At 32.2% G+C, this 27,687-nt stretch overlaps 1 protein-coding gene across 2 annotated transcripts in view; it reads left to right on the top strand.

Annotated features, from left to right (window-relative positions):
* Positions 1–19,055, top strand: part of LOC112689069 — a 44,734-nt gene extending 25,679 nt beyond the window's left edge. The window contains exons 5-19 of one of the 2 annotated variants that reach the window (XM_025562572.1): positions 6,975–7,108; positions 8,620–8,841; positions 9,369–10,220; positions 10,467–10,514; positions 10,592–10,753; positions 11,041–11,164; positions 11,281–11,390; positions 11,504–11,707; positions 12,315–12,607; positions 13,293–13,481; positions 13,647–13,794; positions 13,875–14,085; positions 14,327–14,517; positions 14,814–14,980; positions 18,407–19,055. In XM_025562572.1, coding sequence (XP_025418357.1) covers positions 6,975–7,108; positions 8,620–8,841; positions 9,369–10,220; positions 10,467–10,514; positions 10,592–10,753; positions 11,041–11,164; positions 11,281–11,390; positions 11,504–11,707; positions 12,315–12,607; positions 13,293–13,481; positions 13,647–13,794; positions 13,875–14,085; positions 14,327–14,517; positions 14,814–14,980; positions 18,407–18,958 — 3,607 coding nt within the window. In that variant the 3' untranslated portion in view covers positions 18,959–19,055. Of the gene's footprint in view, positions 1–6,974; positions 7,109–8,619; positions 8,842–9,368; positions 10,221–10,466; positions 10,515–10,591; positions 10,754–11,040; positions 11,165–11,280; positions 11,391–11,503; positions 11,708–12,314; positions 12,608–13,292; positions 13,482–13,646; positions 13,795–13,874; positions 14,086–14,326; positions 14,518–14,813; positions 14,981–15,166; positions 15,354–18,406 lie in introns of those variants that run through there. The other variant, XM_025562573.1, reaches the window with a different exon arrangement.
* The last annotated feature ends 8,632 nt before the right edge of the window (positions 19,056–27,687 follow it).

The following is a 27,687-nucleotide window of genomic DNA, read 5'->3' as shown; positions in this document are numbered from 1 at the left end:
GCATATCAATTGCATATGAATCAATACAAACGATTATATGCAGTCGATAAAGCGGGAGCATCGTAGCTGCGCACGAATCGGCGCCATTTCATAAAATAGCACCAAAACTCTGCAACACACATTTCTTTTTAGAATCGCAACTCCGCAGAATCATTTTTTTTCGATATCGTAACTCTACAAAAGATATTTTTTTAATTATAATAATTAACTAGAAAACATTACATGTCATATAATTATATTAAATATAAACATTTTACATTCATACTCGTCTGTTTTATTTTCATTATATAATTTTATTATTTTATTGATAAATTCAAAATTATTTTACTGTTCACATTTAATTATCCTACATTAATTTTTATTAACAGTAAAAATATGTGATTTAATTGTGCAGTGAGGTTTTATGTTCACATATCCACCATCCGCAACAGTATCAAAGTTTGTACAAAAACTAGGTTATGCTTGGACTATAATTTCTTTTGGGGTGGAGCCCCATATCCACGAAAAGTGCCACGCAGTGGCACTCAAGTTTGTGAGTGAAGCCAGCAGGCGTATCAAGCGATAAGTCATAAAATTTTAAAAATTGAAGTTTCGTATACAGGTTTATTGATAAATGAAGAGTTCTAGTGTATCAAATATTTCAAACAATTTTATATCTGCGGACTTTTGACAGGCGGAATATCAGGAGTTTCCCAATGGGCCGCTTGTACTGATTGGGAAGTTTTTTTTTTTAGGTTTATCGGTTTAGGCTCATTGTATCGACTGACACAGACACATTTTCTTATACGATTGCATTAGAAATTGTCTAAAATTAAATTAATTGTCTTTTAATTTTTAATAATAATATTAAGTATTTAAATTCTCAAAATAATATACAATAATCTTATATGAAAATATACATTTTTTTTTTTACCTTTGGTATATCGAAGTGGGTTGTTTTTTCTTTATTTTCTGGTATAATTTTCTGACCCAGTCCGGCCCTAACTTAAAGTTTTCAAAATATTTGTAGAATGGGATTTAAAGTAGCCCGTAATAATAATGTGCTAAAAGCCAATTGAAAAATTCTGAAAATTACTTTTATCTTGTCGTGACTACGCTTATGTATATATAAACGTAAAATGTATACTTGCAGACCTCAGCTCATAATTATTTATTTATTTAAAATTAACAACAGTAAAATTGTTTAAATCGGCTGTTGACACTATACAGTTTATCACGTAATAATATAACTATTATAATATATGTTATATGCCACTATTACGGAAGTGTTCATTACGAGTATATTTTTCTAATACAATCTAAGTAGAAGTATATACGAGTAGATAAAATGCTCCGTATTATTATTTAATCTATGCTAGTGAATAAATAAAATCTTAAAAAAATAATTACCAATATAATACATTATTACATATTATATTACATTGTTATGGCATGCGTTGTTTATCATTGACATTTAGTAACGATTCGTTTGTCGGATATCCATATGATTTTCGATAACATTTAAATTATTGACCGCACTTATTTATTATTATAATATATTTTATGCCGTATTATACCGTCAACAAAGAATGTAACAATAAAAAAGTGCTATATTTCTCACTGACTCGCCCAGTCATGTTTTAATCTCGTTATTGATACAATGCTGTTACGCCTCGGCTATTGAAAATAAAAATACGAAAATACACCTCGTACACGTACACGTTGCATTATCATGTCAACCATTTTCGTATACCGATCGACATAAGAATAGGACTTGGCGAACGAAGACCTCGCTGTGGTGACGGAGGGGTGGGAGGTATGTAGACGACGATATAATTATAATAATAAAACCAACTCTTTTCGACGATAACTCTCCTCCTGTGTGAGTAGGCAAACGTCCACGGATCGCAGACTAGACTCGTGTCGTGTATTTTATCACACCGCAAACTATTTAAAAATACCAATTCAATAACACCAGTACAGACACGTCATGGTAACAAGTGATAGAAACTATTAGTCATTAACGTACGGAAGATGGACGGAATCGACAGTGCGCACAGTTAACATTTCGCCAACGCACGATGAATTCTATACGCGCAGTACGGTGGTATACAACCGAAATTTGACCACGCATGATCAGCCGATTTTATAAATGATTGTTTTGCACGACGCGACACGACGGTGTGCAGCATGTGAACCGGTTGACGTTTATGGATTTCGTTTTTCCAGGGAAAACTAGCCGCCGCGAAAATAGTTATTTGATAAGGCCTGCGTACTCTAAAACGTAATATACTCATAGCCGCAACTAGTGGGGTTTAGTCCCCCCCCCTAAATATTTTCATAGCCCTTCCAGATTAAAAATAACGAAACTCAGAAATTTGCGTTTGAAACTAAGATAAAATCTAATCGTCTATGTCTATTATAATCTCAATACACGAAACAATTATTGATTTTGACAATTCTTGTTATTTATCGTATTATGGCTTTCGTTTTACTTAGGAATATTCTAATCAAAATTTTGTTCTCGAAATCATATTTTTTCATCTTATTTTATTCATCTTCTTGCTAAAATTTGAACTGAAACTATACTAGCGAGTAGTGAAAGATTTTGTCTGTATGCAAATAATTAAGTGGGCTCTGCTCTTACGAGTCTGTGTTATCTCAGTACTTATAGCTCACCCCTCCCCAAATATAAGCTCTAGTTGTACTTATGAACATGCTGCGTACTGCTCTGCCGCAGCGGTGGTCGATAATCCGTGTTTTAATGACAGCCGTTTCCACTGTTCACGATTTCGCTCCGTGTTAAAGATGTCAAGGCAAAATGTGCGCAACGATAACGCATTAAAATGTAACCTTAAAGTGGTGACTACGCGCGTATGGCTATGGGAAAATAGCATAAACGCAACCAGATAGGTTAGGTACACTTTAGTGCGTGTTTCAACACACAACGACTGCTACGTAAACGTATACACATTCGGTCCGAGAAATTTTTTTGAGAACTTTCTGCACATGTAAAGTAATGCCTCCAACCGATGAACAATATATAATACAGTCAACGACTCCTTAACCCCGAACTTTCGGTAATATCGTAAGTATTGATACCATCGTTTCGAATAAATCATCACAGAGTGAACACTTGTTTTCGAAACGTTCCAGCATATAAATCGATACAAATTTATGACAATTTATAATAATTACGGGCGTAACATTTTGACGAACCGTTTTCAGGCATTTTCTGCCCATCGATTTTATTCTTATCTATCGTGTTTTTATTCGACGGAAGCTGCTTGTAGTCCCGTTTTAAGTTGAATCGCAACCAACCCGACAACATTCGCGCTTGTAGAAAACCGCTTGGATTTCTGCAAAAATAGTAAAACGACTGTTAGTTTTCAACAAATCGTGTTTTTGTTGCGTACATCGTCTGCGCTCATTTTATTACCTTTTTACAGCATTAGAGAGTATAATTGAACGCCGTCATAATTATTTTCATTGTCACCATTATGTATGTATGTATGACTAAGAAACATACCTATACTATTACTTTACATGTTAACAATAAAGTCTGAAAAAATAAATCATATTATGTATTTATTATTGTTTTTGTTTTGAAACGTATCATTAACACTCGTGCACGTTCGTGTACTTTGATAACATTTGATTTACATATCTATCAATTTACTATTTGATAATTTTCGTTTCGCGTCCCTAATAATATGATATAAAATAAGAAAATATTTCCAAAAACAATATTACAGAAATACAATCGTCGTAATCATGAGTATACGTTTTTTACACGGGTACACTTATCTCGTGTATAGTTCCATAACGTTTTTATTTGATGACAAGGACCTCTGGCACAAATTCGATTTTACCATGCGCAATTGCACTGCTACAGCAATGATCGTATAACGGTTTTTATTACAAAGCGAATATTCTGTTTAGAAATAAATTGACTCCGAATAAATTATTATTTACGTTGACATTTTCGGAGCGCAATTGCAGTCTACGCGGTGCTGAGAAGAAAACCATGTCGAAATATTTTCAGATCGATTATTTGCATGTATATATATATATGTACAGTCAATTTAATAGCTACCATTTTAACGGTTATTGGACACAAAAAAATAGTAATGGCGTATTGTTTCTTTCGAGTGATATGAATATTATCGTCCTTACTATGCATACGCATCATTTTCAACGATAATAATAATTGGTGAGGACAGTAAATATATTTCAAGTCATGAAGGCGCAATGAAATTAATACTTGGATTTATTATAGTAAATTGTTTCTACAAAATATTACAATGAAACGTGATACGTACGCATTAATATACATTTACTTTCAACTATATCGGTATCCTGTCATTGCAGACGATCACTATTAATAAAAATTTGCCTTCCATAAACATAAATATTATCCATATCCGCGACGAGAACGACGTCGTCCTTGAAATATTGAACAACAAGGAAATCTATAGCAATTTATTTGCAATAAATGATACCAATCCCCTCATTTATTATAATTTTTATTGTAATATGGGATCAAATCAGCCAAAATTGTGTAACAGGTGAGTAAACAAGACTAAGACACATCATTTATAAAAGTATTAGTTGTGGTGTGTGTTTATGTTTATGGTGTACAATAGTTATCCGTTAACAATATCTGCTAACTTAGTCTCCTATATTGTATAAAATAAGCTGTAAACGTGTAAACGCGAACGAGTTACAAATTTAGTCTACAACGATCGAATACAATATTATTACAATATAATGTGTAAATGAAACCTGTTGGTTACAGGCTACACACTAGAAGAAAAATTATTGATAGTTTTGATTGATCCCTATTATTTATTAAAAAAATAAAACCATCTGACATAGAGTTCTATCACTATGAGGTTGATTTTTCTATCAGTGTACTAAACAGGTCCGGGATGTTAACGAGCAATATTATGGTATAATTCGTATTGGGCGAGAATTGTTATGAAATTACACAGGCCATCTATACATAGTTAAAATGTAGTTTATATATTTTCTGATAAATATTTTTATTATATACGTGGCCATAACTCTTAAATATATCATTTTCGTCTACAACTTTAATAGTATGTCATCGTAATACTACGTGTAGTAGCCGAATACTAAAATAAATTCTGTTTCGACAATCGGCAGTATTAATTTAATTATATAACTATTATCAACTAAAATAATTCGATTGTACCACGTTAGAATCACTTTAGAAGATAGAAAATCGGTGATCTAATTTAATATTAAAATATATTCGAATTGTAATGGTTTCCAGAAGGGTTTTACACGGTTAATTTAATGGGCATAACAAATGTAATAATTTATGTTGTCATCATCAGTCGTCGTCAAGAATTTCTACGAATACGTATTATTATTATTATTATGACGTTGTACGGGTTTACAACGATTTCTTTTGTTTTAATTAATTTACGGACTCGCGGTATTTTCGATTTTTGTACGGTTAGAAATCGATCAAGTTAAACGATTTTCATCTATGAATAGCGGTAGGCGTTGTTGGTTGAGAATTATAAACACTTAACACTGAAATCGAATGTTGTCAGTATAATTACTATTAGTTTAATATTGTACATATTATGCCTAGTCGTTTTTTTTTTTTTTTTTAATTAATAATTACAATATCTGTTTTGTTTATGAACCGATGGCTATTAATCATAGTATCAAATATATTTTGTCTGCAGTTTGCACGTGTTATCTGTATTTGATAAATTATTTTAATATTGTTGTGCTGTTGGACGTAATATATTATTATTATATATATTTACATGAATTGAATTAATGTTTTAATATTTTTAAAAGGAGATCTATATTAATAAATCAAAGTCGACTCACAGTGAAATTATAAGTGTTAACAACAATTATGTATTTTATCATCCACAGTAACGTATATATAACATGTATTATGTATATAATAATTGAATAACGAAAATATTTTGTAGCATAAAAAAAATTTTTTAGAAATACGTTTTTGATGAATATGACCTATTTTGTTTTCACAAATATGCATTGCGTAAATGACAAGATCGAGTTGATTGAATATTAATTATTTTCCAAAACACGAAGATTTATTGTAGAGATTTATGTAAAAAAAAATGTCTGTTTGCAAATTATATGCGAGCAATGTATAGCTAATCGAGAAGGAATTAATCATGAAAATATATTTGATCACTATGCTCAGGTTTTAATTTCAACTTTTTCGCAAATTCAAATATCGAAAATATTGAATGTTAATATTATCTGTATTTATAATCATAACAATTTCTATACTAAATCATAAAAAAGTTGTACCTCGGATGTATTCATACTTAATAGTTATCAAAATATGAATTTCTAATACTTTCACATTCAATATAATAATTATACATTTTATAAAATATCTAGTTGTACAATTTAATCGTATGCGAATAATTTCCTGATATGATAATTATTGGATAATAATTATCCATCCGCAACGTATAATCACGCAGTCCTGCAGTAATTAACATTATATCAGTGTGTTATTAAGCGAATATTGTGTTAAACATAAGGAAATCAGAGTTGAGTAACGGCCTCGAATATAAGTATGAAGAAGTATAATAGATCAAGTGTAGATAATACGCGTGTGTTTGATAATAATGTATAATGTTTTTTATGTGCACTTTTTCGTTTTTAATTTTGTTCAAACGGTAAATCGTAATTAATTACGTTGTGTATCCAAACCTATTCTATGGCGTATTCCATTATTATTGATACCATTTGAGTAGACTATAGAGAAAGTCTACAGAACTGCGCAGAATCATTGCATCACACAGTTCATTTTTAAAGTATCCAATAATTATTCTTTCGCAATACGCTGAAAACGATCTATTGTACGATTTTCAGCACATCATCATTTTGTATATTAGCTGTTACTTCGTTACGGTTTGCGTTTAGGTTTATGTTGACTTATGTTATATTTTTCCATAATTTTTCAGAGCTCAATCGTACGCGGTACAGTTGCCCGGGGACTTTGTCTGCGAAGACTGTACTATCAGGTTGCTGAGAGAAGCACTGGAATGGGGAAGCAGCTACAAGTTTTGGTCGTGTGCTGACGTCGACATCAAAAACAGTAATATTATTATTATCGTACGATTTATATATTATATATATATATATACCCGAGTGGGTATACGACGAATCTAGGTAACCAGCTGATCCCGGTATCCATTCGTCCAAAAACATGTATCACGACCCCCGCAGTAGTAATAGTAGGTGGTAGGTGGTAGTACGAACCAAAAAGTTACGGTATACATGCTCGTCGTTATTCCGCTGGCGATAAAATACCTACTTGCACATTTCATAAACTATCACGTTTAAATTTAGATTAGACATTCAAATACTCTTATTGTTAAAATTAATTATTATTACGCACTTTACCAGTGGCGTGCGCAGGATTTTTCAATGGGGGGGAGGGGCATGAAAATAAATATTCATATTTGGTTTATAATAATAAAGTACATACATACTTTTATACTTCTCTTATAATAATACTTTACAGTTTACTTCAATTAACAAAGCACACATGAATATAAGATTTATAAAATCAAAAATTTGATCAAATATAGCGGTAGTAGGTATACCATCAAAATTAACAGTGTACAGAATAAATACTATATAGTGTACATACATTTAGCAGTACATGATATAAACATTATGCGAATTATCTTTTTACGCATAACACACTATTTTGCCAGAAGGCAACAAGTGCAAGAGTAGTAAAACCACAGATTAGATTCCAATCAGGTTTCCTTCTTGATATAGACCACGGTTTTAGAAGATATCTTCTAAGACCTTAATATAGACTATAATTTATATCTTCAATATCTGTGTGTTTTCCCTTCTAGTTTTTCTTTGATTTAGTAGTTGAATAAAAATAAACATGGACCAAAATATACAGGACTGGACATGACAAGGCCAGATAGAATGGGGGTTTGCCAATGGTCAACACAACTGAGTAGTGCAATACTAACGTACATATTAAATTAATATCTATGGCTACTTAGTACTTATGATAGGAAATAAAATTATTACGACCTATGTGTAGTCTAGTGTATTTAATATTTATATGAATACACCATATTATTTGCTCACGGCCATGGAAAAAAATAATAATAATACGGATAATAGGGAGGGTTTTAGTCCGTTAACCCTCCCCTGTGTACACCATTGCACTTTACGCACATGCAATCTACGTTCTTGTGAAAAAAACGGAAATTATTGCGAATTTGAAGTTATCGAAATTTATTCTAAACCATTTTTTAAACGCCACACTACCATATTATGATAAAATTATCTTAATAATGATTAGGTAATAATACATAAGACTTATTAATGTATACGTAAATTTAGTTATACTACTAATTTGTTTTAGTTAACAATTGATTAAAATACATTATACAAATGAATATATATTATTATTATTATTATACATATGGATATATGGATATATACATTTGAATCAGTAAAACTATACATATTAATGATTAAGACATCGAATATCTATGTACTCGTATTATTATCGTTAACTTAATTCTACGTTGTGCTTATAATGGTTACAATTTGTGTTATTTTTATTATTAGAAAAAAGTTACCGGGAAGACTGCAGTGGCAAAGGACGATACCTGTTGTCGAAATGTCGATGTGACAGACTTTACTACGGCCCCAGGTGTCAATATAAAGATGAATGCACTGAAGACAGTGACTGCGGTGATCAAGGGAGATGTGTAGACACTCAAGCAACCTCTGCCCCTAGAAAACAGTGTTATTGTGAACCGGGATGGTTTGGACCAGCGTGCACTAAAAGTATGTTACACTTATTCGTATGTAGTTTTCATTCACTTATTTATTTACAATAACTCGTGGTCCGGAAAAGCGATTTCTACAATATTATACTAAACGAGAAAAGAATGAAAATGATTTCACAGCTATTACGATTTTAAATAATGGAATGGTTATAGAATTTTATCGGACACTTCGATGTTAAGTATACATTGACAACGATCACTGACATGAAGGGTAAAAATATTACTCAACCTTCATAGATATTATCATATTTATGTAACATGTATAAATCGAGTCTATTGTACTGTTTAGGAAACAGCGATGTGTGTGTGTGTGTGTGTGTACGAGAATAGTTTCTTGATCGAATTCGATCATATTTGTTATAGAATGTCATAATAAAATGTTTAGGTTTATTTACTATCTAGTGAAAGTCATAACAATTTTAACACTTAAATATACTATATAGTTCCATGCAATTGCAGTACAAGACATTTGAATCAGTAAAACTATACATATTATCTAAAATGCGCTATTATTTTTTTTTTCAGGATCTTCGTTGAAATCTAATGAAATCGATGTTACTAATCATAGATATAGAGAACTTTCAAAGGATTTCCATTTATATTGGAAAGTATTCCGAGAAGAAGGCGAAATTGAAATCGTTTTAAGAGCAAATAGTACAAGTTATTTAGGTTTGGGTTGGCGCCCAAAAGATTTGACTGCAGAATGCAAGAATTTTCCGGCTATTGCAGACCTGCCGGGCGCGAAAGCTGTAGCAGCAGTACCTAAACCTGAACCTGAGCCAAAAAGTGAACCAGAACCAAAAAGCGAGCCCGAACCTAAAAGTGAGCCAGAACCTAAAAGTGAAGCAGAGCCTAAAAGTGAACCAGAACCAAAGACCGAACCGGAACCAAAGAGCGAACCGGAACCGAAAAGTGAACCAGAACCGAAAAGTGAACCCGAACCGAAAAGTGAACCCGAACCAAAAAGCGAGCCTGAACCGAAAAGCGAACCTGAACCGAAAAGCGAGCCTGAACCGAAAAGTGAGCCTGAACCGAAGAGTGAACCAGAGCCGAAGAGTGAACCAGAGCCGAAGAGTGAACCGGAACCAAAGAGTGAACCTGAGCCAAAAAGTGAACCTGAACCCAAGAGTAAACCTGAACCAAACACGACACAAAAATCAAGTAGCAAATCTGAACCTGAACCAGAACCTGAGACGAGTGCGGAGCCTTTGCCAGAACCTACGACTCAACCAACAACAACTACAACTTTTGCCAGTTCCACTAGGCCCAAACCATCATTTTTCCGAACCAGAGGTCGGCAGCAAAAACCAAAACCAACTGAGGAACCGGAAGTCACAGCATCAACAAGCGCACCAGTAAAAACTAGTGGAAGGCCGAGTAAGTTTAGAACTCATAACAAACTATTCGTACATAGGTATTTTAGGAAAAAAAAGACAGTTCTGACCTTTGAAGATAAAATATTGTCTTTTATTATCAACATTTATATGTTTTTAGTGAATTGTATTTATAATCATACAAATTATAATTTTAAATGACATTAATACATATATTAAATATATTTCTATTGAAAATAATTCATCCATTTAAAAACTTATTGAAAAATGTTTTTGCGTTTTAATTTAGCATTTGCCCAATTAAGAAGAACAGCAAGAGAAGCTTCCACTCCAAATGGTAAGTTGCCAATAGGATTTTGAAATATTTTGCACCCAGAATATTATATGATTAAATAAAAAATAAAAAATGTTTAGAACCTCAACCAGAGTCAGAGCCAGAACCAAGGTCAAAAGCTAAGGAAGGCCATAGCCATCACGACCACTCGTCTCACGAGCATGACCATAACCACGATCATCACCATCATACTCACGATCATAATCATGATCACCATCACCATGAAACTCCTGCAAAAAAAGGTAAACTCGTATTTAACCGAATTAAAGTATACAATTATTTACATTATTTACATACTGTTACGTAGTAGTACATAGTATTACATAATATGTAGATAAACGTCATATTTATGTTTAAACAATATTCAAACATACTTGATTTTTAATCTCAAATTCGTGGTATTGCTACAAATATCGAATAATTATTGATTTTTGGCCACACGAATTATTTAAGTTTATAACAAAAAATAAACACGAACATAATAATAAGTTGACATTAATGATTATCATATTTCTTTTAATGTTTTTAGAAAATATGAAACTCAATACTTACACACCGAAAGCGGATTTTAATGGAATGGACTGCACTGATTTAGTAATAGGAAGTGCGCGAGGGTCAGCTAGCAGGATATGGGATTATTATACGAGAGATAGGTATGCTATTTTTTTTATTATTATGTCTTGGCATTTATGCAAAGAAATTATATTTTTGTATTATATTATTACCTAATTATTTTATTAGTAATTACTATTATAATTATTATTATTAGATCAACACCACGCGTAGACAGCTATTGGGGTGGAAAGAATGACTTGATCGCTGCAGTTGGATACGAAAAAGATGGAGTCACAACTATTGCCTTTAGAAGGAAACTCAAAGGTGACTATTGTCTTAAATTATAATAATTATTATTTATATTATCTGACTGGAGGTATAAACCATTTTAATATAATTTCGAAATGATAATAACAAAATATTATATAATATTGCAGCTACCGAACCCACAGATCATTCGATTGTCGACGACGTTATGCATGTAATTTGGGCTAAAGGTCAAGAACAGAAAAACCATCAGCAACCACCGAAATTTGGATCGGAAAAAGACGTTGCGCTCATAAAAGATTTTTACAAACCCGATGAACTCAAATATCATGGCCATGGATCACAACGCGGAGTGATTTCTATCAACTTTTTCGGTAATTGTGATTAAATAATAAATTGCATCACGAATTCGATTACTCAGTAAATTATCGATGAACAATCGATCTGAACACAAGTTTTGATTTAGTAAAATATTATTAATCTCGGAAAAATTCGCACAGATTTATAGTTCATTGGAAACTGTCTGTGCATTATCGTTCGTGTAGTCAGAAACACAATGGACTATGTATATTTTTCCCGTAATACGTTACACGCTAATGTTAAAATTACATTCGAAAAATCCTATAATCTAACCGAACCGTTCACGAAAACGTATTATCAAGTATAAAAAATTATGCCAAAAGGTATCTGTCACCGGATAAACTCCTCGCTACGTATAAATATTTTTATTCCTTTTTTTGTTTGTATATTACAGATCATAGATTTTATTTTAAATAAAATATAATATTTAATTATTTGAAATACGAATAATCTCGTCTGTCCTATTTTTCACTATTCATGCGAAATAATATTTAAATACAGATCATTATGAGACCGTGTTGTGGTTACACTACTCCTGTACTCATTTCCACACGTTACGTTACAAGTTTTATATTTACTTTCACTAATCTGGAACACTTTTGCTGTCGTTGTCTTGCCTAGATGAACCCGATCAGCATCAGCAGTTGACATCGGTCGACGATCAAGCGGCAACAAGAGCCGTCGGCGACGGCCCGACCAACAACGGCAAACCGTCTCACCAGATGACCACGCCGGCGCCCAGCAACTGTTACGGTCAGTGGTCGACGCCGAAAGGTTGCAACGTAACGGCCGGTCATTGCGAATACCACGTCGTCTGGACGTACTCATCGAAGACCGATTACATGCGGTTCACGATCACCACGACGCACACGAGTACATGGACCGGAATCGGGTTCTCAGACGATCACAAAATGGTACGCACCGTAGGGCGAACGCGCGAAGGGGTTGTTCGAACCGTGCGAAGACGTGGCCCGACCACCCCGACCGTCCATGATCGACCTGTGCTTTTAACCCCCAACAACGGTTTCGTGGTTACGGAACAAACTATATCCGATCGTTGTCTCCCTTCGCGTGGCTTCCTGTAGCTTGAATATTTTCTTGTCGAGATTTTAATTATATTTTGAAATCAATGATTCGAGTAACAAAAAACTTTTCGCCATTGCAGTGCATTTCTTTTTACAAGCTTTACTATTGTAAATCCGTATTAACTTTCGGTTATTCGGAAACCAGTTCGTTACGCTTCGAGTTTATCTGAATCAATGGTTTTCAGACGTTTTCATTTGTATGGTCATAAAGACGCATGTTTCACCGTTAGTTAATCCTAATATTCTTTCCGTACATAAACACGAAAAAAAAATAACTAGAAATGTTGGGTGAATATATCTAATTTATTTACTAGGTTACTATTATTAGGTATATTGACTCAACATTTCCGCATTCGAGTGCATTCATTTACTCGTCCCTTATCGATACGTTATTATTTTATTTTTATTAATAATTATCTCGTTATTTTATTGGAAAATTTTTGTTCGATATTTTACACATTTCATATAGTATCATATATAAATACATATAAAATAATATGATTAACGATTTTAGAGTCAAACTGATGCCATAATCGGATGGGTGGATAAAGCTGGAAGGCCGTTCCTTATGGACACGTGGATAAACGGATACACAAATCCGCTACTAGACCCTTCTCAAGATTTGAGCAACATTACCGGCAACACTGCTGAAGGGTTGACGACGTTGAGCTTCATGAGAAAGAGATCAACGGGAGATCCAAAGGTAACTTTCATATTTAAAACGAACTACATGTGTTATAAACAATAACATTAACTCATAACAATTTATACAGTGTCTTGACCTGACTATATACATTGTGTTGGATGAACTTGTTTAATGAATAAATTATTACACCTTTGACGACGGTTGTGTTTTGGTTTTCAATAGGATATGATGTTTTCGGATGAAAAGTGTTTGTACTTGACGTTCATCGTCAAAGGGGGTGGTTACAATCCGGTGAACAAGAAGATCAAGAAACATGAGCTTGTACCTGTGTTTTCGAACGAACGAGTGTGCATACGGTCATGCGGAGCTGGTAAATAATTATTGAATAAATATGTAAAATATGTATTTCAATCGTTTACTTAAATGTTTACCCTCTGCTTTTATTTTCAGAGGAAGATTGGGAATCCGTGACCACCACCACGTCGCCAAAGGCAGCGTTCAACGTCGCTATCAAACTAGTGAAATTGGGTGAAAACTTTGTCGTGCCGCCGGCTGGAAGCCCTGATTTTGATGTTCTAGCCAACACCGTTACCAGCGGTTTCAAGAAGACCCTGACCAAATTACCAGAATTTTACAAGATTAGCGTTGACGAATTTGCACAGTAAGTGAACCTATAAAATATCATCGACGTGCCGCTTTGTTGTTGACCTTTAGATTTTTAAAGCAAATCTTATAACAGTGTTAATTATTTACACTACGGTTGTTCATATGTATCTACTTCTATAGTTTGATTGAAAATCGATTAATAATCTTATTTCGGTAGTGGCATTAGCGCCACAGAATGTAGGTTTAATTACTACAGTAGATATATTATTGTATACCGTACGTTTGTTTCATTGCAGAGAAAACGATAATGTGGTTGCCAAGATGAGTGTCGAGTTGGACGAAAGTGGTGGTGGATCGCGCGGCCGCGCGTTGAGCGATGACGAGGGCGCCGAACAACTGGAACGCGTTTTGAGAAGTACCGTAAATAGCGGTCATGTGGGTGCTCTATCATTGGACCCTAAATATTTTGTTTTCGAAGCAGCCCCACGTAAGTGTTTCAAAATTGATCGATTAGTACGAAAACGCGTTTTTAACGTTAGTTCGTAGTTCGTAAAATAAATGCCATTAAAAACGATAAATAAAAACCGCGTATACTCAATTATAGGCGCTAATAGTATGGGTTAATATTATATTCGTTAATAATCCTTTCTACTAGTACTACCATTTATGCCTATGTATGTAAATTATACATAATAGCAACAATGAAAATTTGTATTCAATCAAATCGAACGCATGGACATTTTTATTCGAAATAAATTCATATAATTTTCAAACAATTTACAGTTTCCAATACGAGACAAGTAGAAGAAAACTCTAATGACAGTATATTATTGTCGACGACAAAGTTATGGATTGTTATCGGTTGTATATCAGCGTTGGTGTTTATTGCCATAGTCCAAGCCGGATGCACAATCTACAAAACGGCTCGTAGACCCAGACCGAACCACAAGGTAATTGTTATTTTGCATATATTATACTTAATAGTACATTAAATATTAATTATTTATAGTACATCCATTAACAGCTTTGGTAGAGCTTTATTATAGCTTCGTTTAATCATGATTAAGCTTCATTTTTTATAATAATTATTGTAATGTATTCGTCACGGCGAGCTTGTAATTGTGTAACTATTGTAGCTGGTTTATTCGGTCCCGACTGGAGTTCAGGCCGGGTATCGGCCATCTGTCGACCCTTACCTGTACACCACCGGTCACTGGGCGCCTATCCGAGCAGAACATGCCATACATCGTTATTAATCAAAATCAAAATTTAAAAACATACCAAAAAAAAATTACAAAACAAAAAAAAAAAAAAATACCAAAACTATACCACGTCAATAAAATCACACATAACGCATAGTATAAGTACCTGGTGAGTCTGATCAATACTTCTTCATTGTTTCTGTCTTCTATTTTCTTTCTTCGTGATGATCTTAAAATCATAAACACATTTTTAGCAATACTCAAATGTCTGAGGTATTCAATTATTCGGGTGTTCTACAAACTAGGTATATCAAAAAAAATAATAATTTAAATAATAATTATTTTCCAAGTAATTCGTGTACTAATGAATATTTGTAAGTTTTAAAGTAAAATATTTTCTTTTCGAGTACTGTAAGTCAATTTGAATTATATGTTGTATACTATTTCAAGTTACTTGTAGATTCTGAAACAAAATAATTTTATAACAATTTCGATAGATAAATCTAGAATATGGATCGTAAGAGTAAATAATTTATAAACTTAAAAACGTTCTTAACTATCAATGTGCTTATTAATTAGAAATGTTACTGTAAAACAAATACTTATAGTTAGTCAATATATGTTATTAAATAGGTAGATTCGAATTAAAATACTACTCGTATGTCGATTGAATTCTAGAGACAAAAAATAAAATAATTGAATACCTTGCACGTTTGAACTTTTAAAAACATGATCACTGGCAGAATAAAAAATCTCACTCTGGTGGTACACGCATGGTCATAATGGCTATCCTGTAAAAATCTCCTTATTTGTTACTAACCATAGTATTTACCTATTATCTATAGACATAATCTGTAAGAAAAAAATTACACGTTTAAACAATCCAATTTCATTAACTTTTTTTTTATTTTAATACGATATTTTATACCGAAAATACTACATGTCAACTTCAACTTTATGCAAGCACCCGGTAAATTTTTAATTATATTTATTTAATAAAATTCGGTTTTATTAAATTTTAAATTTTGAATTTTATACTAGCGAATCCTCATTAGCAATATGTTCTTTTGGAGATATTTTCTATCTATCAATCGCCGCTCAGTTGTATTTAAAATCAATAATTTTACATTAACGATGTGTTCCTGTCATACGCGAAGACATTGCTGGTATTTTCTTGCGTTTCACACATTTGTGTATGTATACATTCGATATCTTTCGAGCTCCAAAACACTTATCTTCCAAGCTTAAGTTTTGATAATCGTAAATTATTGTAACTATTACATTCTTATACTATGAAAGCATTTTTTTTTTGGCACTGACTTTTCGTTCCTGTTAGTTTTTCGGTATCTACTCAAACACTACACTATAGACTTAATTCTACATTGATAACAAGATGTTATTTTTGTTTTTTTTTGTTTCATTGTTTTAACGTGCAACGAATAATAGCAATTATTATACATTTTTATATGATTGGCCTTATACCGTATACACAATATAGGTAAACTAATATCATTAATTTAGCATTATTAATTATACACATAACATTATCATTTAAACACAAGACATAACAACTTTTTGAATAATAATACATAATAGTTTAATAATAGTTATAAATAAATTAATCGGTCATTAACAATCGTTTGCTGAAAACTTAAAGCTTTAAAAGGACTTAGAAATACGATTGCATAATATTATATACAACGATAAAAAGTGGGTTAGATGTTAAGAAAAATGTTTAGAATAATTTATGGTATACCGGTTAAATAAGCGATGGACATGTAGTTTTTATACCGTTTTAAATATTTTTTTTTTTATAAGTAAATTAATGATTTGTGCTTACTATATTCACTGCTATATTATTATTACCACAACTAATTTCAGCATATTTTAAACTATCACTAATTACTTACTGTGTATTTTATATTTTTAATTTTAATTTTTTATGGTTATTTCGGTGTTTGCGAAATAATATGACTTGATGTACATAGAAAAGTAGTTATTTAAATAAGTGCTTTTGATTTTCCTTTAAAATACCACTTAATTGATTTTAAAAAAAAAATCTTTTTACACGTATAATATTGTACACATTTTTCATTTTAAATTCTCAGTTACAATAAGATTACGTTCTTGTAGTTGAGAGTATGAATTCAGAAGTTAATTCACATATTTTCTTTAATATTAATTTTTTGATACGTCATTATTGTTATTGCACATCTATGGTAAAGAAAAGGTTCTTTTTTGGTGTCCATCTTTACCCACCCAGGTATTAACTTTTATTCCTTGAGTAGGCGACGAGGCTTTCCATCGCAAGTCCTAACATCAGCTAAGACTGCGTGGGGATTAGGAAAAGTTTTTCGTAATCCATCTGATTACGCATTGCCACCACTATTATTACGATTACCGTGAAATCGGATTAATTCAGCGATTATGCCAGAGTGGTGTAGTGGTCCACAATGTAGCCACGACGCGCGCAGTCACCAGTTCGAACCCGATTCAGTGCAAAAAATATTCTGCAGAGTTTTCTGTAGTCTCCCTCCCCTGTCGTCATTCTGGTTGCCTACTCTGTCACCCATCGGATCCACTACACTGGAACTGAAGTCCACACACTTGTAAATTCTTTTCTTAGAGAAGGGTGTACCTCATAGAGCACTCTACCCCTCTCAAGTGAAAAAGACATCGATAAAGACCCAGATGGTCGTTTCGATTCAAATTTGAAAAAAAGGAAAAATTTATATCCAGTGATGGTATTTAGGCGTAGGGTCGGAATTTTGTGGGGCTAAATATTTAATACGAGTGTTGGATTAAAGATATATAAAATGTATTTATCCTTTACTGGATCTTTTGCTAAATCATAACCAAAATATGTCGCTAGATACTTGAATCAAAATAATTTCGATTAAATCATTCCAGAATGATCTATTCCATTGTTCGTGACTCGTTTTGGAAAACCCATCAAATCTTATTGAAAGTGTGTAGGTCTAGATAACTTAAAAATGTCATCATGGCGATCGTAGGGCCCTACATAAGTCTATATCGGTACCAACCGGACGTCTATTGGAAAGCCTCTCACCACCCAACCTGTATCCTTGAGCGTGCTGCGAGGTGATGGTACCCGTAAGGTGTATATGGAAAAGGTGTACAACTAAACTTATCTTCATTATTTGTCCTGCACAGGATCACGGTGGCGTGAACTCAGCGTGGAAGGATTATTCGTCCGGTGGGGGCGGCGGTGGTGGCATGGGTGCGGCGAACACGAATTACGCGTTCGACCAGTACGATGGGGACGAGAAACAATCGCCCAGCTCGTTGAGCCACACGTCCACGATACCGCTGACCACGAAGCTGGTATCGCACGGCGGTGGCGGTGGCGGCAACCACTACGCGGAGTCGCGATCGTTGCACAGGCCGTCGGCAGCGAACGGAGCAGGCGGTCGGCACATGCACAGCCGTCCTCCTCCGCCGCCCACGCACCACCACCAGGACAGGGCGGCCGGCACGTACTCGCTGCCCAGGCCCGCGCAACAGCCGCCGCATCATAACGGGTACTACACGCACAGGCCTCCTAACCGGACGTCGCATGGGCCACAGCAACAGCAGCAGCAACCCGGCGGCGGCGGCAGTGGCGATCAGCTACAGCCCGACTTCTACTTCATGCCGTCCCAGAGGAAGTATTCCGGCGAGGTGGTCAGGGTGTACGTGGACTACAACACCAACCCTAGGAAATGAGTAAAAAGCACCACCCGCGTTCGCGTCCGTACGCTGCTGAAATGAATATTTTTTATGTTTTACTTGTAAATATTTATTATATTGATTTATTTTTTTATTTTTTTTTTTTTTTTATTATCTGTAAACGCTAACGGTTACGACGTATGAACGTTTTAGACGAGTATTTTTTCGTACGTAATACATCGAACACGCACACGCTCATAAACATACGCGGTAATATATTATTCTTCAAATAGGTATTTTATGTTTAAACGTTGAATGAAAATGTGCACGTACGTGTACACGCAGACACGCGCAAACACATTCACACCGGTATACAAACAAGGGAGTCGATCGTTTCACTGGCCATAATAATATTTACGTCTTACGTTTCGAGTTCGGTTTATCTTTTACCGGGTACAAACGAAATGAGCTTAACCTGTATGTACTTACGTGTGTATGCGTATGATAAAACGTTTATAAAACGCAACGTGAATTCACGCGTGGTTCTGTCGAGAACACATCCTGCGGGATATTGTCGATCAAAAATTATTTTTAATTACAATATACATACCAGTGGTCTTCCCCGTCTGCAGATTTTATTATGATCCGTGCCATTCAAGAATAATATAATTATTTATACAGTATTGTACGAATCATTTTCCGTTCCCATTGCCATTTCTCGATATCGTTTTCGTCAACGATCAATCGTCCCGTCGTGTTTACTCATAGGTACATTAAATGTATTTGTATGACCTGAAACATATTCAATCCGATCGGCTTACTTTTATTTACAACACATTTTACCATAAGCCCATAGAATGTGATAAATATATATATATACGTGTGCATAATTATGTTTATGCGAAAACTAACGCAGATTATTATTACGTGTTGAGCCACTGACATTGACTGTATTATTATTTTATTATTTTAGTAAATATTTTATTTTATTTCGAATCTAAATACATAACATTAGTTTATACACAGTTCCCCGGCTTTCGTAGTTTCGTATTGTTTTCCGATATTTATTTTATTATATATTCATAGTGTTACGTAATTCATTTATATCTCGTATTCTATATAGCGTGGCCGTCCAGCAATATATAATTTTAACAAACAAATATAGTGCAAAGTATTAATCGAATCATAATTATAAATAATATATTATATACATATAAAAATTAGGTATGCGTTTAAAATCTATTTAAGTTTAGTAAACTGTTTGCTCATTTAGTTGGAAAATAAAACAAACGTATTGATTGTATATTATATTATATTATATTATATTATATATATATATATATATATATATATATATATATGATTATTTTAAATAATACAATATGATATATTTATATAATATTTGTTTTTTTTCCGTTTAGAATTTAAATGTTTGTACTTATATGTTATAGTTAGATGAATACCATAGATAAATTATGTATAAAATAACTTACAAAGAGCTAAATAATATTAACATAAACTTTTATTGTATTATGTAACCCTAATTTAAACGTAAAAGTACAACAATGTATAATTATATTATATAATTCGTGTCCAAAATATTTTTATCATATATATTATTATTATTATTATTATTTTATTTCAACATTAATTTTTTATTCTGATTGTTTTTTACTATTACTACATTTTTATTTTTTATTTTTTTTTTTTTGTAAAAATATATACCAAAAGTGGCATTAAACTATATTTTTGACTTAGTAAATCACCACACGTAGAGATAAAAATAATTAAAAATAATTTTTTATGACGTGTACATTTAACCTCTAAACACTATGTTTTCGCAATCTTATCAACATTTTATCGATATAAGTATAAATTAAATGATTCATTGAAATACAATATGATTAGTGAAATACAAATGAAAACAACCATTTATTATAGTGACCAAAAAAAGTCTTCCAAAAGAAAACCGAAAATAACAAATCATAATGACATTAACATAGGTAATAATTTATTGATGAATTTAGGATTATGTTCATCTTTTCTGTGAATTCACAGCAATCTCCACTTAACAGTAGCAGCGTTGAAAATCACCACTATAAACGGTGGGACTGTTCATATAACCACGACTAGAGTTGCAGTTCTTGAAGGCCTATGGGCCCCCAACAAAAATTTCAAGAAGTAAAATAAAATAACTAAAAACCTAATTTAAATAATTTAAGAAAAAAAATCAGTAAGAAAATCATCATATGAATACTATAATTATAGTAAATCAAAACAGAATGTTCAAAAGTACGGGAAAGGAAAAATCTTACTTGGTAACTTGGATGATTAAGCCCCCAAGTTATGCCTAGTACCATTTCCGTCTAAATGGCTTAATGAACAATAATTATTAAAATTATTAAAACGGCTTATGCGACCATTCAGTTTAAGATTTAAAAAGCTCTCGGCATGTATTGGTATAAACTTTAAACCAATACATACTGAGAGCTCTCTAAAATCAAGGTGACTCCTTTGATAAAAAACCAAACATAATTTGAACTGATTTCAAAAATGTTGTTGATTTTCTATTACGTGTCTATTACTAATTAACAGAAATGTTTACCGTAAAATGTAATTTCATTAAATTCTGAGTTAAATCTTCTTACGAATATAATAATACTTCAGGCTATGCTTTTATGTATTTACTTGTTTATTTATATATTAAATCTTCTTGTTTAAAATACTTGTTGTATTGACATGATTCCTTAATTTAACCGATTTATCCCGAAGATTGTAAATAACTTAATCAACTTTAGTATCTATCAGCTTCTAACATTGCCTTTCAAACACTATGTTCCTCCAATATCACTTATAAATCACAAAAACTTTTAATAAAAAATAATTTTCTTCGATATATACTAGATTAGGTTTTCTATTTATCTTCCGAATTAAATTGTTAGCGGCAATCGTCCTATTTTCAAAAGTTGTTACTATTCGGTAAAATTGTTGTCTTAAAGTAATTATCTATTTACGTGAGTCTAAATTTAGTATTTAATACAGACAGCCTTTTACGATAAGGTTGAACAAGATGAAAATTAGAAACACTGTTAAAAAGTCTGAAGAGACAAGAAATATATATTGTCTTATGGCTGATTTAAATAAGGTATTGACCATTCTGAAATAAGAATAGTATTTATAATTCAATAGTGTTTCATGATAATAGTATTGTTGAATTTAGTTCTTATAAAAAACCTTCTATTTTGCTTATAGAAGAAAGCGACAGATTCAGCCTCGGGAGTCGACGACTTTTCTTAACTTTTATTTGTGAAACTCCAGTATTGTTTATCAAGGACAGGTTGTATCAATAGGTTTTTCACGTGGTTCATGGCATGATTCTTGAATATTGTCTAGTTTTTTTTTGTTGAAAGAATGTGTATACTGAGATTACCTGTTATATCTGTTGACTATTATATCACATACGAGTATAACATGATCTTATAGTACATCGTAATTGCAATGTCTTTAAATGTAATAAAATAGCTAAACGCTATTTAATTCTAATGTATCATTTATAAAAATACACGAAATTCAATATAATACCAGTATTAATTGTAAATATTTTTTCTCTAATAATAGTGAAATCATTCTTCTCGAACGGAAGAACTTTATTTTAAACAATTGACTCCCTAGTGCAATAAAATCATTTTCTTACATTAACAATGTACCCGTACGTAGTATTTATAAACTTATTAATATATAATTGATAAACATCAATTTGTATCTTTAAATCTCGCACTAAGCAGTTTAATAGTATGTTATTAAAATTGCATTAATTTCATATTTATCCAAATACATTGACCTGATAATATAAGTATCTATTAAAAGACGTTTGAAACCCTTTGAAGCGTTTAAAAAATTCTTTTGCTCGAATATTTTGTACATAACGTGTTCAACACGCGACACTGCAATCATCACATCATGTGTACTACATAAATATTGTATACTTCGTGTCGTGCAATAAATCATAATATAATAATATAAAATTGTTTTAAATATTGTATTTAATCTAATGATAAAACAGGTCTAAATTGGTCGGCGAGCGACTCATGTGGAAGACCGATCATTGGAAATCGTATTCAACCTGGGCGCGATGAACAGAAAAGTATACAGTACATTTCGCCCAGTCTCTAGTTGTAAACAATGCCTTCGCAAGCTACGAATTCGTTGCACGTGATCAAATAGCATTTCATCATGTTGTTATGTGATTTGAACGGTTTAACGAGACCGTAGTCGATATTATGCGTGAGCAGATTATCGTTTCTATTGGCACTCGGTCAGGGCCGTCAAAGCAGTGGCCGAGGCGTTTTTTTTTTTCGCTGTTTATATTCGTTTTCTCTAAAACGCAACTGCATACCGTTCCGATACTACGCAGTAAATAGTAATATTACGTTCGAGGGTTTATATAGCCGTTTTCACAGTTTCACTAAACATATTGGAAAAATAAAATAAAATTTTAATTTTTCCGCTTGTTTTTCTATGTTATCAAATTCTGTCGACACATAGCGATTTGTATACTATTATTTTACACTTGTGTGTAGACGAAATACGTAACTATGAAATATAAGCCAATGCCGGTTTATAAGTATAGTTTGTCATTGCGACGGGCACGAAGCCTTATCGAAGGTGATCTGGGAGTACTTATCGACGTGCGAGACTGCCTTCAGTATTAAATCTCATACGAGTATCTGTATAAATCTATGGTTAGTAGCAGAGGCCGAGTGGCTCAAAAATTCTTACCGTAAACGTGTGATAACCATTTTTTTTTTTTTTTTTTTTGATTGGGAGAAGTATAAAACAATTTGTTTGGCCTACATATTGGTAGATATTAAGGATTACCAGTATATTATCAAGCAGTGACGACCAGGCCAAGTCAGCGAGACGACGATCGCCGACTGGACCCTCTTCTAATAAGGTTCTAATAAGGTCTTCTAATAAAATCAACAAAGAACTCACTGCAATGACCCAAAAAAATCCTAAAAATGAATACAATTGATTGATGAATACGTGCAACGTTACCATACATAATTTAACAAATATTCTTGAAAAAAGTTATACGTTATAAATATGTTATACATATAATTATGTTTAACAAAATTTAAAAAATGTAGAATTATAAAAATATGTAATAAATATGTAATGAAAAATGAGTTATCTATAAATTAGTTATAGCGGGATAGCGTATCCAACATATTCTAAATATCTCTTGTGCCCTTACGTTTCCGAATAAAACGATATTTATTACTATCTAATAATACTAGATCTTCACCTCGTTCACTTCCTATAATTTTAATTTCATTATTTTCCATTATTTGACAAATAGGAATGTGCTACGTATTACGTATTAAAAAATGACGAATACTTCGTAGAGATTGGTACGACAACAACAACGCCTGTAGGTATCACGTATAGGTATCTGGTATTTAATAACATCCGTTTAATTCGATAAACTTCCCATAAATATCAACCGTATCAATCGTTCAGCCAAAAGGTGTAACGATTTTAATCGTTCGATAGCCGAGTACACAAATTATCGTTCGATTACATTTGGCAACGTTGGAAAAAAAATTAAACATCGAGCGTTCCGGATCGTGTTACCAAAAATTTCGTTCTTAACCGTAACGTTCTCAATTGTATTTTACCGTCTAATAAAGCCACTTGAACAAAGCCGGATTATTGGGGAACATCTGCCCCAGCCGCAAGATTTTAATAAGTGTTTTTCAGTAAAATCCCTCATTACGATCACACGAACTCAATAATATATTATTAATTATTACTAGGGCTTGGATTTAAGATTATTAAAAAACATACAAAAATACACTAAAAAACAGCCAAAATGCCCTTAAAAAAGACATTTTACCATGAAAAAGTCCTTGAAAAATTACATATACGTGTATATATTAATTTATTTGTATATTGGACTAATAAATACTAATAAATTATTAGATAATTTATAAATTTATTAAAATAAAACTGAAAATACATAATGTTAACATGTGATTGGCGACGACTGAGGAGCATATTTGAAGTAGCAATTATTGTCTGGTGTTAATTCTTCTGATATTTTTGTTAGGGAGGTTTATTAGCTTTCTAAAATATTTGAAATTGTTTCCATTATTGTCTAACCACAATTATTTTCTAAGAAATTGTCCAATTTTTTCTTTATTGCTTTTTTATAATTTTTTGTACTGTTTGAAATTTAAGTTTCAATTCTTGAGGCAGCAAAAATGGGTCAAAAGCTCGATTTTATCGTATTTTAAAAATGTTGCATTAATGATTTTTTTTTTTTTTAATTATTGTGATTTTACACGGAAAAATTAAGATTTTAATTCATTTTAGAGATTATTTTAAAATTTGAAAATGTTTTAATTTCATTTTGTATAAATATAAAGCTAAAAAAATTTTTATTTCATTCGGGCAGTCACATAAAAACATTTGCTAAAAGCTTAGACGCAGTTTACAATCGCCGCTATTAACTATATCGCCAAAGTCGGATCTAAAAAAATCTATAAAATCAATTTTATGAAATTTAAAAAATCGCCATTTTGTTCCAACTTTAAAAAATAATATAATACGCACCACACTCAGTAGAATTATAATAATAATTTAACTAGTATACCCATTGCGAAAATTCGCAATAGATCAATACATAAACACATTTTAACAAATCAATAAATGAGTATAACATCGAAAATTGAAAGACATATCGAATTGACAGTTGAGAGTGTTTATTCAAATATATGTTTCGCAGCATTAGAATAGACTCGGAGTTGTCCGATTGCGGTCCGAATTCAGGTAGTCGTATTTCATGCCAAAAAAAAATATTCCGATTGCGTCTTAACACACATTGGTTCATAAAATAGCTTATAATTAATAAAATAAAATTTTTGGAAAATATTTTTGATACTGAATAGGACAATTTAATTTTATATATATTTTGTATTTTAGTCAAATAGTCAAATAATAAATTGTTTACAATAAAAAATGATATAAAATATAAATAATATATGTCAATAATAATAATAATAATAATATGTCAACAAATAGTAAACTAAATTATAGCGAGGGTAAATTTTTAAAACTCATTATTTTTATAAAATCAAAATTTGATATTTCAAAATTTTTTAATTTTGTAATTTGGATTCGGATAATTTTTTTTTTTTTTTTTGTTAATTCGTTTAGTTGTTTTCCGAGGAGTACAAATTATGAATTGAATTTTCGTTTTAGCATTTGTTTGGCATTGTTTCAAAATTTCCAAAAATTGAAATATACTTGGATGTGACGTATAAAATAGTGAATTGAATTTCGAATGGAAGCTTTCACATGCATTCGTTGTCAAACACATACTGGAACTATAAGTAGCTCATATTTCAAGTGGAAAATCAGAATCATCATCAATACAAGTGTCAACTAAATAATCACAAAATGTTTCGTAAAATTCGAAATTACCCAGCCGAATGATAGTTATATTTAAGTCAAAATGCGTATCGGACGCAATCGGGATATTTCTTAAGGTTTGATAACCACTTAAATAGTATTTCCTACCTACTATGTACGGGCCGCAATCGAGATAGGTGAAAAGGTAAAAAGGTTACTTTTGGCCGCAATCAAGCGACGCTCGAAAGACTATGTATGAGAGGATATAATTATTACATAAAATCAATATAAATTATTATAAGTAATAATATTAGTATTGTTTGTCAGTTGTTAATTGTTATATCACTGGGTAAGAACCAATGAGAATGCAGCATTTGGAAAAAGTTGAAAGTAAAGATGATTGTAAACACATAATTTTCCTCGAATTCAACGAATTTAAGCAGTTAACAGCACAAAAGAATGATCTTGATCCACTGAATGTTCTGAGAGTGTAAAGATCAAGATCCATTCATTAGAAAAGGAGCTACGAGAATTCGAATTGCTTGAGTGAATGTGTCCTATAAAAAATGTACAGAAAAAAAATTGAACAAAAGAATCGCGTTGACGAGAGTTGAGTAAATTCCAATGATTGATGAAATCTGCGTCTAAATACCTTTTATTTAAAAAAAAAAGAAGGAAATCGGCTGGATAGAACGGCCAGGTTGACTGACTTTAGTTCTCATACATTTTTTAATATATAAGATAGCAAAATATAAATAGCTTAAAGTAAATTTATTGAATTTATAATATTATATAAATAACATATATTACATTATACAACGATACTATAGAAACCAGATTATCTAATTCGAATAAATATCTAAACATTTGACATTCTGAAGTTAAATTTCGTATTCTCAGTGTTTTCTCTTCATACCCGATTACGCGACATATTTTGTACTTATATTTCATATTACATTACGCGATTTACCGCTTTATACCAGCATTATATTACAAGATGTTGTTGCTTTTTGTTATCGTGACGATTCTGCATCTACTTTTGAACTTCTGGAGCCAACCTGCACGTAACTAAAATCACAAGATTATTATGACGATGGTTTACCAGGAAAATAAGAAATAACTACGTACACACGGTGTAACTGTTTCAGAGATCGCCGAACCCGTAGAATTTCCGACGATCGGAGATCAGCAACGATGCAACGAGGACAAGTGCAGCATTCGCGAAGATGAACAAGGAGGAAGTGATTCGGCGGCGGTCGCATTTTCGTATATTCTTCCCGTGGAATCGGCTTGTTCCGAAACCCTGCGGATGTATTGGGTAACTTTACGATCTCGTTTAATAAATTTATGTTAATTTTTTTCATCTATTG

Source organism: Sipha flava, unplaced genomic scaffold (genome assembly GCF_003268045.1).
Source record: "Sipha flava isolate LNK unplaced genomic scaffold, YSA_version1 42_pilon_pilon, whole genome shotgun sequence".
NCBI classification, from domain to species: Eukaryota; Metazoa; Arthropoda; class Insecta; order Hemiptera; family Aphididae; genus Sipha; species Sipha flava.
Note: the sequence above shows the minus strand (reverse complement) of the source record. Positions and strands in the feature narration are given on the sequence as shown.